At 40.1% G+C, this 12,627-nt stretch overlaps 2 protein-coding genes and 3 non-coding genes across 6 annotated transcripts; 4 read left to right on the top strand and 1 right to left on the bottom strand.

The window, feature by feature from the left end:
• Positions 1-1,525: 1,525 nt before the first annotated feature.
• On the top strand, positions 1,526-4,592 carry rpl12 (ribosomal protein L12). Of its 2 annotated transcripts, none has more exons than XM_034117436.1 (6): positions 1,526-1,697; positions 3,009-3,082; positions 3,419-3,517; positions 3,633-3,714; positions 3,804-3,890; positions 4,438-4,592. In XM_034117436.1, exons 1-6 carry the CDS (start codon positions 1,661-1,663, stop codon positions 4,554-4,556), a joined length of 498 nt encoding a protein of 165 aa, XP_033973327.1. In that variant the 5' UTR covers positions 1,526-1,660; the 3' UTR covers positions 4,557-4,592. The 2 variants fall into 2 exon arrangements, with proteins under 2 accessions (XP_033973327.1, XP_033973328.1); XM_034117437.1 differs by having other exon boundaries at positions 1,560-1,813.
• On the top strand, positions 2,774-2,901 carry LOC117472271. The gene has a single exon (XR_004554897.1). It is a non-coding gene; the product is annotated as a small nucleolar RNA SNORA65 (small nucleolar RNA).
• LOC117472272 lies at positions 3,133-3,258 on the top strand. The gene has a single exon (XR_004554898.1). It is a non-coding gene; the product is annotated as a small nucleolar RNA SNORA65 (small nucleolar RNA).
• On the top strand, positions 4,194-4,321 carry LOC117472270. The gene has a single exon (XR_004554896.1). It is a non-coding gene; the product is annotated as a small nucleolar RNA SNORA65 (small nucleolar RNA).
• Positions 4,593-5,577: 985 nt separating the features above from the next.
• On the bottom strand, positions 5,578-10,043 carry pole3 (polymerase (DNA directed), epsilon 3 (p17 subunit)). Its single transcript, XM_034117440.1, has 4 exons — positions 9,636-10,043; positions 7,913-7,998; positions 7,619-7,737; positions 5,578-7,290 (listed from the first exon to the last, which is right to left on the bottom strand). Exons 1-4 carry the CDS (start codon positions 9,699-9,701, stop codon positions 7,115-7,117), a joined length of 447 nt encoding a protein of 148 aa, XP_033973331.1. The 5' UTR covers positions 9,702-10,043; the 3' UTR covers positions 5,578-7,114.
• Between the last annotated feature and the right edge of the window lie 2,584 nt (positions 10,044-12,627).

Raw genomic sequence — 12,627 nt, 5'->3', positions numbered from 1 at the left:
ACCAGGAGCCTCCGGGACTCTTTAATTATGGGGCCCCATTATTTGTTCTTTTAAGTTGTTAACTTAATGTTTGCTTTTTGGATTTTACGTTTGTTTGTTTTTCAATTCAATACTCTCCCGTTTTTCTTCTGGTCCTAATCAGCCGTCTATCTGAACGTGTGCCCACAGTGAAAATGTAGGTTTATTCTGGATATACATTTTTTTTTTTTCCTTTTTGTTTTATTGAGTCAGGCACAATGAGTTTACATTTATACAGTCAATATTGTTCAGGTACATCATAAGATCTTTAAGCCATAGAGATGCTTTAGGTGATATCGAAGATTTCCATTCTAGGAGTATTCTTCTACGTGCTAAAATAGATGCAAAGGCTATACTGTCCTTAGTTTTCCTCCTCATCATTCGGTGGCCATGTAGTACTCCAAAAATGGCAGTTTCTGCACATGGTGTCAATACCACGTCCAAGGCCTCAGCAAGGTGTTTGAAAATGCTTGTCCAGTATCCTTGTAGGCGAGGACAAGACCAAAACATATGAGTCATGTTTGCTGGTGACGTGTGACATCTGTTACAGGTATCCGTGACATTTGGGTATATTTTGGAGAGTTTAGAGTTGGTGTAATAGATACGGTGGTAAGTATATACATTTTTTACTTACATCCTTATCGACATTATTGTTGCTGCTTTTGTGGAGAAATAGCGACCAATTGATGGAAGCTAATGGGGAATCATAGAAAAATAACTGAACATTGTGCTCATCACATTCCTGTTCATCATTCCTTGACAAAACATTGACCATTGCAATTCAAAGGAAAAAGTGGGAGAATTCATAAGGCTGGGCTAGTGGGCTTTATGGAAAAAAGGTGTATTTACTCAGAAATGTAAAGTTGATTTATGTGTAATTTCTTGAACATTTCCTTCTCAAAACCCTTTACACTTTCACTCCGCTACAGAGGTACATGTTTTATTCCAATACATTTATCTGACAGCTTTATGTAAGGTTACACGATGTTTACATACAAAAACATTATAACAGTTTATAAAATTGTGATGTTATTTGATTAATTAAACTAACCAACAGTTTGGACAACTAATGCTGAAACTATTGTCGATGAATGAAGTCATTATTGATGTAACAAACATGTTATATTTCAATCTTTTCAAATGTAAAGATTTTCAGCTTTTCCTTTTCCTAATTGTTATACATTTGAAATTAAGTTTAGGTTATAGTTGTGATAATGACTTTTCACTCTTTTAACTATTCTTATAAACCAATCAAATGATTTGGGAATACTTCAACTACATTTTCCTAATTGTTCTTGCATATTGAACTTAAATAACATGTTAAATTAATTACTAATACTTGTTTTCACACTGTGGTATGAGTACTTTTACTAAAGTACATCTTCTGATTAATTTCTCCACCACTGTAGTTATATGTACGAATGTGTAAAGGCTGCCACATCTATGTCATTCATTGTATGTACGTCATGTGGACTGAAGCCAAAGATCTCGCGATACTTGTGGTGCTATAAAAACCCATCCGCGGCCTTAGATCGGTCTTTCTTTCTCCCCCTTTAACGGTGAAGGTGCAACAGTAATCGGTCGTCCCGAGCCCGGGTTCATCCGACACCCTCACGCAAGCTGAACTCAACCAACACGCAACATGCCTCCCAAATTCGACCCCAGCGAGGTTAAAGTTGGTATGTTTTCAGTGTTACCTGGGTAATAAAAGCAGAGTCTTGTTCACAGCAAGATGGAGTCGTTCTCTGACGGCTGTCTCCGTGTCTGCCGGCCTGTGAACGGCCTAAAGAAAACGGTAAAGTTGGGGCACGAAAAGCGACGAGAAACGGGGAAATAATTTGGACTTTTATTATTGCATGCTTCAATTATATTTTCCAGTTGCAGTGTGAGTGATTTGTGACGGGGTTTGCCAGTGTGTGGGCTACATGGGAACCACGTGCTAGAGTACTAGCTAACGTTAGCTGCGTTAGCTAATTTACCTGGCCTCGTAACCTTATTTGACTTGTTTGTGAATATATTCATTTGTTTTGTGGACTAATTTGACTTATTTCAGCAAGTAATGTTGATGCATTTTTATTTACTGTTCCTTTTGAGAATTATAGCCTGAAAAGGGTTTTACAAATGACAATGTCCATTATTGTAAATACACTTTCATATTGTATAAAGTTGCGTCCTGCTGTCTTGATTTGATTTATCAAGATATTCTAGCAATTATGGTTATTCATATACTAAAGAAACTAAGTGATTGGATTTGTAAATGTTCAGTGCGATACTAATCTGAGGGAGATTATATATGATAACAATGAGTCTTGTATCATAGGAATATAAATCGTGTTATGCTTCAATTTTGTGTGATCGGTCAATATTGGACGTATGTTTCATGTATAGCATTTAACATTAGTGAGCGAGGTGTGAATAGAGTTAAATTGCTTTAGTCGATGTTTGGGACTCACTTCCAAGTCCACCCCTGTTCCCAGAATGATTCCTAAATAATGGATGTATTTTAAGTGTTGAGCTTTATTACTTCAGATGGCAAAATGTGATGTTTCCCTAATACGAAATGAGACATTCATTTTTGTTCCACGACATATAATATGCCAAATTAAGACTAAAATGGACTACTAAACACCATATCCTTGGCTGCTGACAATGACATAGTTTATTTATAGACTAGAGCTATTATTTATATGCATCAAACAGTGGCGTCAGCATGTGGCCATCTTTTAACCAACATTACTAGTAAGGTTGTCAGCCTCCCGCCACTATGCCTGTCTGTCAGAGTGACTGAGTATAATCCAGTGGAGGCTAAGAGTGACCCGGCTTTAGGAAACAGGGATGCCCGAAAACCATGGACAACTTTGTGCCGAAAAGACTGGAACAAATAAACCTACAACCGGACCTGTTTACTCACTTGTCAGTACGTTTTGTGGACAAGCCCTAATTATAATCTTTAATTAGATTGTGCTCGGTGTCTCTTCTTTTTCTTGCAGTGTACATGAGATGCACTGGAGGAGAGGTTGGAGCAACATCAGCCCTGGCCCCCAAGATCGGACCCCTGGGTCTGGTGAGTGTGAAATAGAAATGGATCTTGGTTTAAAAACTATATATCAGCCTCCCGCCACTATGCCTGTCTGTCAGTGGCTGAGTATAATCCAGTGGAGGCTAAGATTGACCCAGCTTTAGGAAACAGGGATGCCCGAAAACAATGGACAACTTTGTGCCGAAAAGTCTGGAACACAAACTGAGGATGGCACAGCTGTAATGCATAATTATCTTTTGAAGTGTTTTTTTATTTGTATTGGTACATTTTTAGCACCTTTTTTGTGTGGGTGAAGTTTAAATGTCTTTTTTCCTTTCATCAGTTGTAAGCTTCTCAACCACTTTGTCTTTTCCTCAACAGTCTCCCAAGAAAGTTGGTGATGACATTGCCAAGGCCACCGGTGACTGGAAGGGCCTGAGGATCACTGTGAAGCTGACTATCCAGAACAGACAGGCAGCGGTATGTCAATATGTCCAAACTGCAATATCTATACATCATTAGCACCAATGATGTGGAGGTAATAGGATGACTGGCAGTAGTCATGACTGTTCTGTTTTATCATTGCTTTCCTAAGGTTGAGGTCGTTCCCTCTGCATCTGCTCTGATCATCAAGGCTCTGAAGGAGCCTCCTCGTGACAGGAAGAAGGTCAAGAACAGTAAGTGATCTTCTTAAGAAAAGTATTAAAAAAGCACAAATATTGATTTAAAGTTCATTGACTCATTGCTCCCCTCTTCTGCTTTACAGTCAAGCACAGTGGATCTGTAACCTTTGAGGAAATTTTGACCGTCGCTCGCACCATGAGGGGTCGCTCCATCGCCAGAGAGCTCTCAGGTAAGAAATAAATCTCTTAACTCTGAATTGTACTTCTAACATATGAAATGCAAGTTAGCCAATAGAGGTGCAGGAATGAGTCTTAAAACCCTGAAACTCTTCCACATCAGGTCCCCTAACCTGTCATTTTTTTTGTCTTTTCACATTTTGTTCTACGGCGTAAAATATGCCAGATTACTGGCACAGATTTGACCTCTGACCATATTTACGCTTCAAAAATAACAGTTAACATGTTTTAACATGTGGGCATTAAGGCAAACATTCCTGTCTTTTAACCAACATTACTATTAAGGTTGTCAGCCTCCCGCCACTATGCCTGTCTGTCAGAGTGACTGAGTATAATCCAGTGGAGGCTAAGATTGACCCGGCTTTAGGAAACAGGGATGCCCGAAAACCATGGACAACTTTGTGCCGAAAAGACCGGAACAAATAAACCTGCAGATTTGATCAGTTATTTCAAGATGTTGTGAATAGTTATGAGCTGTAAACTAAATGACTGGTTTATGGTCTTGTATAGCTTTTGACAATATGTATCGTCTCCCTCCAGGAACCATCAAAGAGATCCTCGGTACCGCGCAGTCTGTCGGCTGCACCATTGATGGTCGTCATCCCCACGATGTCATCGATGATATCAACGGCGGCAAAATTGAGTGTCCATCTGAGTAAATGCGTGACACCAATAAAGTTTTCACAAAAACGTAACTCTTTGTGTGGCACCTTTTTTACACTATTCATGCTCAAGATGCATAAACTCTGGTAAAGTATATCAATTACTGAAGCATGTCACTTGTAATGCTGCAAAATATTACAGAGCCTTAACTTTAGCCTTAGAACTTAACTACTTTAACAACTCTTGACGATTGTATACACTTGTTTAGGGACATTTTTGTCAACATGACATGCAATTTGAACAGTGCTGTGTACAAAGTAGTTGGAATTGGTCACAACAAGTCAGATTGTAAAAGACATTCCTAGGAATTAAGTAACTTTAGTTCACCATTTTAAATGTTGGATATTGTAGTTTATTGATCCCATATTGGGAAATGATTTCCTTGCAGCAGTATAAAAACAAAACTGCATTGCTCACAAGTAAACCTAAACTGATCTAAAATGTAAATTTCAAAATAGAAATAAAACTATTTAAAAAGAAGAAAATATACAGGAGACTGAAGATAAACAATCAATAAACTGACAAACACTATTGGCCCTTCGATAGTGTTAAATAGGTTAGAGTGCAGAGCTGTAATTGGTTGTTGGTACACAAAATAGTTGCACTACTGCCAGTCATGTCAAAAAAGAATGGCCTCTAGCTAGATGTAGGTTATTTCAGATCTGGTGACTAAATTTCCCATAATGCTACAGAACTCATTCAGGTGTTAGGCTTACAGCAGCCTTTTAACTACAGATTTTAAATGCAAGTCTTTTCAGGCTTAATGATCCAGCTGGAGAAGAGTTCTTTTTCTGCCTCCCACCATCTGGAAACGTGTCACTTGCATCATGACAAAGATGGCGTATTCCATTTATCATTAAGAGAATATTTCATTTGACTAAATCAAAATGTCTGATTTATCACTTAAACCGACATTTGATAAAGAATCACTAACTATATCTCAACATGACTTGTAAACAAACACAGCGAGGGGAATACAAACTGGTGGGTGATTTAGGTCACTCGTGAGTTGAACACTTTTAATACAAAAGATTTATTGAAAATTTCAACCATTTACAATTCTACAAAAGTATAAATGGTTCAAAAATTTAACAGGTGCAGCTCTTTATACTGAGGTTATGTAGTCCACAACAATTCAATAAAGGCATCTTTTAGTACATTAAGCTCTTGGTATTTTGTTATTGAAAAAAGAACCGTGTTATGGTAAAATACAAAACTGTGATGCTAGCTTCCAAACTAGTGTGATTTCGTACCCTAAGCTAGTAGCAAATTTCAGGGCAGGTTTTTTGTTACTTTTATGAAACATGTCATTTGAATCTATTTTTATTTGAGTGCTTTTGTGGAATAAATAAAAGGTTGTTCCTTAATTGAGGGTATCACAGTAATGCTGCCACTATCAAATACTTTAATCTATTCATAACTGGAAAACGTGTCCAACTACGCTATGTTATGTGAGCCAATGGGCAAATCAGACAGCCCAAAACACTTCCATTAGACTTGACGAAACATACACTGTTAACTAACAGTGCTGCATAAACTAAACGCAGCAAAACAAAATGCTTCAAATAAAAAAAACGCCGCAAGAAGCTCAAAACGCAACAGAAACCAGGCACACAAACAATTGAAGCACACAGCTGGGACCGGAGCACTTGTTGACATTCAAGGATTGTCAATGTTGGCAGTAAGTTTTAATTGTAAATGTTTTGTCAGTAGATTCAAATGAGTATGTTAGCTACGTTAGCTAGCTAGCTAGCTTACAGCAGATCTACTCAAATATTGGAGGGAATCCTGGGATCACATTGTTAACATAAGTCAATAAAATATACATTTTAGGTCAGTGTCGGAGACAGTTGGCCAACTTCATAATCCCCAAACATCAACAAATGCTCCGGTTCCAGCTGTGTGCATCCCTTTTTAATGTCCCCCGTTTCCATTGTGTTTTGTATTTCCAGTGTTCGGTTTAAGCGGTTTCAGTAAACGATGCGCATGTTTTCTCAAATTGGTGAATATTTTCTAAATGCTGCGCATGTGTTGTCAAGTTGGTTAAGATGTTTCTTCATTTGCATGCGTTTTGGCATATTTATTTTATTTTATTTGCATTGTGTATGAATGAACAGCACGTTTCTCCTGGAAGTGTCTTAGGCCGTTGTAATGTCATTGCCCGTCAGCCAACTTAGTATATAGATTGAATACATATATATACAAGAGCATATAAGTCCAATGAGCCAGAATCAGTCACTTTGAATTTAACTTTCTGTCAACGGACACTTACTACTGTATATCCTTTACTGTATAGAACAGTGTTTGTATCAAAAGGTGAAAGATATATACAACAAATAAATACAAAAAAGGACAAAATATCAGGAAGTGCGTGACGTAGTTGTTGTTTCTTTGTGCTGAAGACAGCAGCTGCCCTTTTTATAATTGAACCTCCACCCATTGTTGGCTCACTGAACCTGGATGAATTGATTCAGTTTTGCTCAATGCTGACTGAGTGTCACTTGAACGCAACACGCCCAGTAGAGTGATGAGTGTATTTTTGTTTGTGTTATCATCAATTCTCCACATCTTCCTCCTCTGCCTCATTCTCGGCTTCAGGTTCCTCGTCCATGCGCTCTTCCTCCTCTTCCTCCTCCCTGCTCTTATCATTCTCAGAGTCGGTCTTCTTCTCTCTGTCTTTACGTTTCTGCTCAGACACCTCCTTCTTTCCTTTCTGGCCCTTCTTGTACACTATAAAAGAATAAAAAACATTTGTGTATTACACAAACATTCTGGAAATCTTAGATGTTGGTCTCAATAGGTGTATTTCCATCTATATCGTTAACATATTTTCAATTTGAACGTAAATAAAAGCTAAATTAAGAGTTCAAAAAAACAGACTTTGATAATTAAATCATGTGATTTAAATATCCACTAAAGAGTGAAAAACATCAGGGGCCTAATTTATAAACAAGCAAAGATGCCTTTTATAAAAATACTTTTATGGAAAAGTGACTGTGGCAGTGAGGATGAGCCTGAAATTAACATTATATTTTCCCTTTAAAAGTGACGTACTGACCTTCTAGAGCTTCTCTGAGAGGCTCCAGGAATCGTTCAAACTCCATTTCCTCCATCGCAGACAAAACATCTCCTGCGTTCAGAGTTTTCCTTTTGGCTTTCATGGCAAAGTTGTTTGCACTGGAACAAAAAACAGAAAAACATTTTTATTGAATTACAGGTAAAATAACAAATAACATTCACGGTCTTAAACCTTATAATGGTACTGGAAAGTTATATTACGTTTTTTTCTTGAACTGTTTTTTGTGAATCAACACTCAAGTGATTTTTTCTAAGTGAGTTTGTTTATCCTTACCAGGACGTTGCATACAGCACAAACACACTGGCAGCTTGGGATATGGCTCTCCGGGCTTCTTTCGACACATTAACCCCATCTGGGAGCTGTGGGGAAAACAAACGGTGCGGAGGAGTTAGAGCATCTCAAGGGTGCAGGATGAATTCATTTTATCAGAAAAACAAGCACATTAGGAACATTAACAACATATGCAATTGGTAATCAGTTACAACTAAATGTTATGATATTTTTTAAGAAAAACAAAAAAACAAAGTTCCAAAACAGCTACAGTAAGTTACTTTTCACCATTTAATATGGTACATTCAAGCAAGTATTGGATACTGATATTGAAATATAAAACATTATTTCACATTTACATTTTGGTACAAGAAGTTCCCATGAAGAATATATAACTCAGTGTAATCTTTAACCCTCCGGTATCACTGTGGACGTTTTTGTCCATATGGGTCATTTTTCACTTTTCATTTTGCAATAACTTTGGTTGTGTTGGTGCTAATGGCCTGATTTTTTGTAACAAGGCTATTTTCTCGATCTATTTTGGAATTCCAATTTGTCAAAACGGTCTTTAATTCACTGTGTAAAAATCGACTATGCTTATTGACCATTCGAGACAAAAATGTCCACTGCAAAAGACTTTGATAAAAACATTATATTAAAAGGTTTTTTTTCACAATTTTTTTGGGTTCAATCTTTAAAGCAACTTCCGCCCTAATCAAAAATACCAAGAATGTAATCATTTTCAGGATTTTAACCCTTTAAATGCCATTTTGAATACATGAAACCGCTGTTTTTTTTCATGATGAAAACAGAGAAAATTAGTTATTTTCCATGATTATATACCGGTATGGCGGAGAGATCAAAAGATGTGGTTATAATGGGAGTGGATGGGACATTTTTGTCCGCGAGTGGCTAATGTGAGTTTTTTGTTTATTCTGGGTCTGTGCAAAAACTAATAATCCACCAAAATAAATGTTGTTGCTATTCTTTGACATATCCAAGACTGTGATAAAAATGTAAAAAAGCCGACCCCCCCCCCCCCCCCCCCCCCCCCCCCCCCCCCCAACATTTATTTTATGGAAAATAACTGCCTTTTGGTGCATGTTTTTCATAGAAAACGCTAATTCATGTTTTCAAACTGGCAGTTAAAGGGTTAAAATCCTGAAAATAATTTAATATTTTGTATTTTTGATCAGGACTGATGTTGATTTAACCCCAAAAAGTTTTTAAAAATATTAATCTGTTATCATTTTATAGCAATTTTTGGAAGTGGACATTTTTGTCCCGAATGACTAATGTGTGAGTTTTGTTTAATCTGATTCTTTGCAAAAACTAATAATCAATCAAAATCAATTTTGTTGCTAATCTTTGACATATACAAGACTGTGATAAAAATGCAGTGGACATTTTTGTCCCGAATGACTAATGTGCGGAGTCCAATCGAATGATACCGGAGGGTTAAGTTTACTTACATATACAATTTAAATATAAAACTTTAATGTTGTTTTTTTATACTTGTACTTAGGTAAATGTTTGTATTATTGTTTACATCTACACTTCAGTGATACTATTTTCACTTAAACAAAATATTTGATGACTTTTCCCCCCTCTTGTCACACGGGACTTGTACTAGTACTTTTGTATTATAACTTGTGTATTTTATTTTACACTAATAGTATTGTTATTCTGACGCTCCGAGACGAGTACTTCTTATTTATCCACTCACCGCCTCCTTGATGATGCGGGTGATCACCGCGTTGGGCAGGTTTAGATCTTCGGGTCTCTCCGCCATGTCTCTCGCCGGTTACCGAGTGCTTCACCCCGCCGTGTTCGCACGGCTAACTCCCCCGTCCGGATTACCGTTACCTCTCGTGTTCACAGATTAGCACTGTTGTGTTAGCCTGGAGCTACCTAAAGTAGCTAGCTAATGTAAGTAGCTCGTTCAGTTTCAAAGTAATATTTAGTAATATTAGTACCGCGTTTGAAGAAGACTTTATTATCAGTGTGGTTGATGGTTTCCAGTTTTATATATAAGTTTAAATTGAGTTTGAAGCCGCTCGCGTTTCCAATAGAACAGATTTGTTTTGGGATGTTTCCCGCGAACCTTCCAAGCACGAGCCCTCCTCCGTCAACTTTCAACTACAACCCATCTGACGTCAGCGTAACGTACGTCGACGGTGCGTAGTTACGTAAACCTTCTTCCTCGTTGAGGAAGGCGGTCTGCTAACAACAATTAGGTGCATTACCGCCACTGTTGGACTGGAGTGTGGTGTAGTAGATTGTCAGAAAAAAACGAAATACAATTATAAAAGAAACTGCGACTCAATTCTCTCTATTGTTTCAGTTGGCTTATAATATTTTGTATTTAACAAACCGAATAATTTCTCATTTATCTTCCTTAGCAAATCCCCCAACGTGAAGCTTAGTTTTCCATCAGTTAACAACGTCAGTAACTCTCTTCTCTCGTCGTCAAATCTGTACATTAACACATGCTTGACGGCTTCTGGTTTATTACAGTGTGGTTATAATCTATTAGTATAGTATTTTCTGTTGAGTGTTTGATTTAGTCATGTGTGTCCTGTTCTTGGATGGGTCATGACCTTCTCTTCTATTGGGTTCCTGCTCCGTCTTCCACCTACCCCCTACATGTTTTTGAATGCTCTAAACATGTCTTCCACTCCCAGTATTATTGCCAAGTTTTGCATGTAAACTATTTTATAATAACATTATATTTTGCTTTACTAAATATGTCTGTAAACAAGTAATTTAAGTCAGTGTTAAGTTAGTTATTGTAGTGCCGAGAGAAGGGAGTCGGAGGCGGTGCATCGAAGGTGCAAATCTGGCTTTAATGAGCGACAGAAATGGACATGCTGTCGGGTCGCAGCCCGGGAAGAGAAGAGAAAGCGAAAGGGAGGAGGACACAGTATATACCCCGGAGGTACCGTCAACATATGTGTCCGTGCGGAAACAATACCCCCAACCTGTAGTTCCTTGATTGAATTATGTAACCCCGTTAATTAGTGATCACTACACAAGCCCCCCCAGAATTCAACCATGGACACAATCCTCGCGTCCGGGAGGAAGCACCACAGGGGCCGAGGAGGGCGGGGCTGCCGGCGAGGGCCGGGCCATGGAACGGGCCGTCGGAAGGGGGCCGCAGGAGAGGGTAGGGGCCCCAACGAGGGCGAGGGCATCCCCACCGGGGGGTGGGGGGCGGGCCGGAACGGGCCGTCGTCAGGGGGCCGCAGAAAGCAGGGTCGCTGTGTTGCGACGTGGGGACAGGCGTGAATATCCCGGTGGTCCCCAGCAGGGAGGACCGCTGCCCGGCCGCAGGCGAAGGCACAGCGGCGGCGGGTACGAAGTCCTCGGGAGGAAGGAGCCGTGTCCCCGGGAGGAGGGAGCCGTGGACAGGGGAGAGGCCAGACGGGGCGCCGTCCGAAGCCGCCGTCAAGGCGAACCGTGAGCCGCGGTTAGAGGTGAGGCCAGGCAGGGTCCCGAAGCGCGCCACCCACGGGCCGATGAAGGCATGGGCGACGTCCGAAACCGCCGAAGCGAGGGAAGAGGCCAGACAGGGTCCCGAAGCGCGCCACCCACGGGCCGATGAAGGCATGGGCGACGTCCGAAGCCGCCGTCGAGGTGGTGAAAAAGCGAGAGGGTCCACACGAGGCCGACCAGACATGGTCGAACCTCCTCTCAGGCACCAGAAAAAAAACTCAAAAGGGTCGTCCTGTCCACGATCAAAAACAGGTGGGCGAAATTGTGAGAGGATCCACACGAGGCCGACCAGACTTGATCGAACCTCCTCTCCGGCACCACAAAAAAAAAACAGTCGGATGTCGATAGCCGCTAGCTGCTAGTCGTTAGCTGTCGTCGTCAGCCGTTGCTAGCTGTCGTCGTTAGCCGTTGGTAGCTGCTAGCCGTCAGCTGTCGTGGCTAGCTGTCGTTAGCCGTCAGCTGCTAGCCGTTAGCTGTCGTGGCTAGCCGTTCTCGACGGCCGTTAGTCGCTGTCGTCGTCGTCGTCAAATCTGGCTTTAATGAGCGACAGAAATGGACATGCTGTCGGGTCGCAGCCCGGGAAGAGAAGAGAAAGCGAAAGGGAGGAGGACACAGTATATACCCCGGAGGTACCGTCAACATATGTGTCCGTGCGGAAACAATACCCCCAACCTGTAGTTCCTTGATTGAATTATGTAACCCCATTAATTAGTGATCACTACATTATTATACTTCCTCCTAGGATTACAAAAGACCCCAATCACCCCAGCAACAAACTGTTCTGTCTGCTGCCGTCTGGCAGGCGGTACAGCAGCATCAGGACTAAAACCACCAAACTCAGGGACAGTTTCATCCCACAGGCCATAAGACTGTTAAACACCTGAACTTTTTAAACAACATCCACAACATTAATCTGGCTGCAATTTAGAAATTATGTATCTAATATATCATATTCAATCACTTGCATAAAGACTCTTATTACACTATTCCACTATTTCCCTTTTTTTCTTTTTGTATTTACTTGCACAATTGTTTCAGTTTTTTCAGTTTTATTGTGTTGCACTGTTGGAGGAGCCTGTGACCTAAGATTTTCATCGTCATAACTACACTGTAGCTATGTACGCATGACCAATAAAATCCTTGAACCTTGAACCTTCAACCTTTACTTCCACCCCAATGCAAACGGGAACCCAAAGCATGGAAATCACTAAGATTCAATCTTA

This window comes from Trematomus bernacchii, unplaced genomic scaffold, assembly GCF_902827165.1.
Source record: "Trematomus bernacchii unplaced genomic scaffold, fTreBer1.1, whole genome shotgun sequence".
NCBI classification, from domain to species: Eukaryota; Metazoa; Chordata; class Actinopteri; order Perciformes; family Nototheniidae; genus Trematomus; species Trematomus bernacchii.
This window is presented reverse-complemented; position numbering and strand designations above follow the sequence as displayed.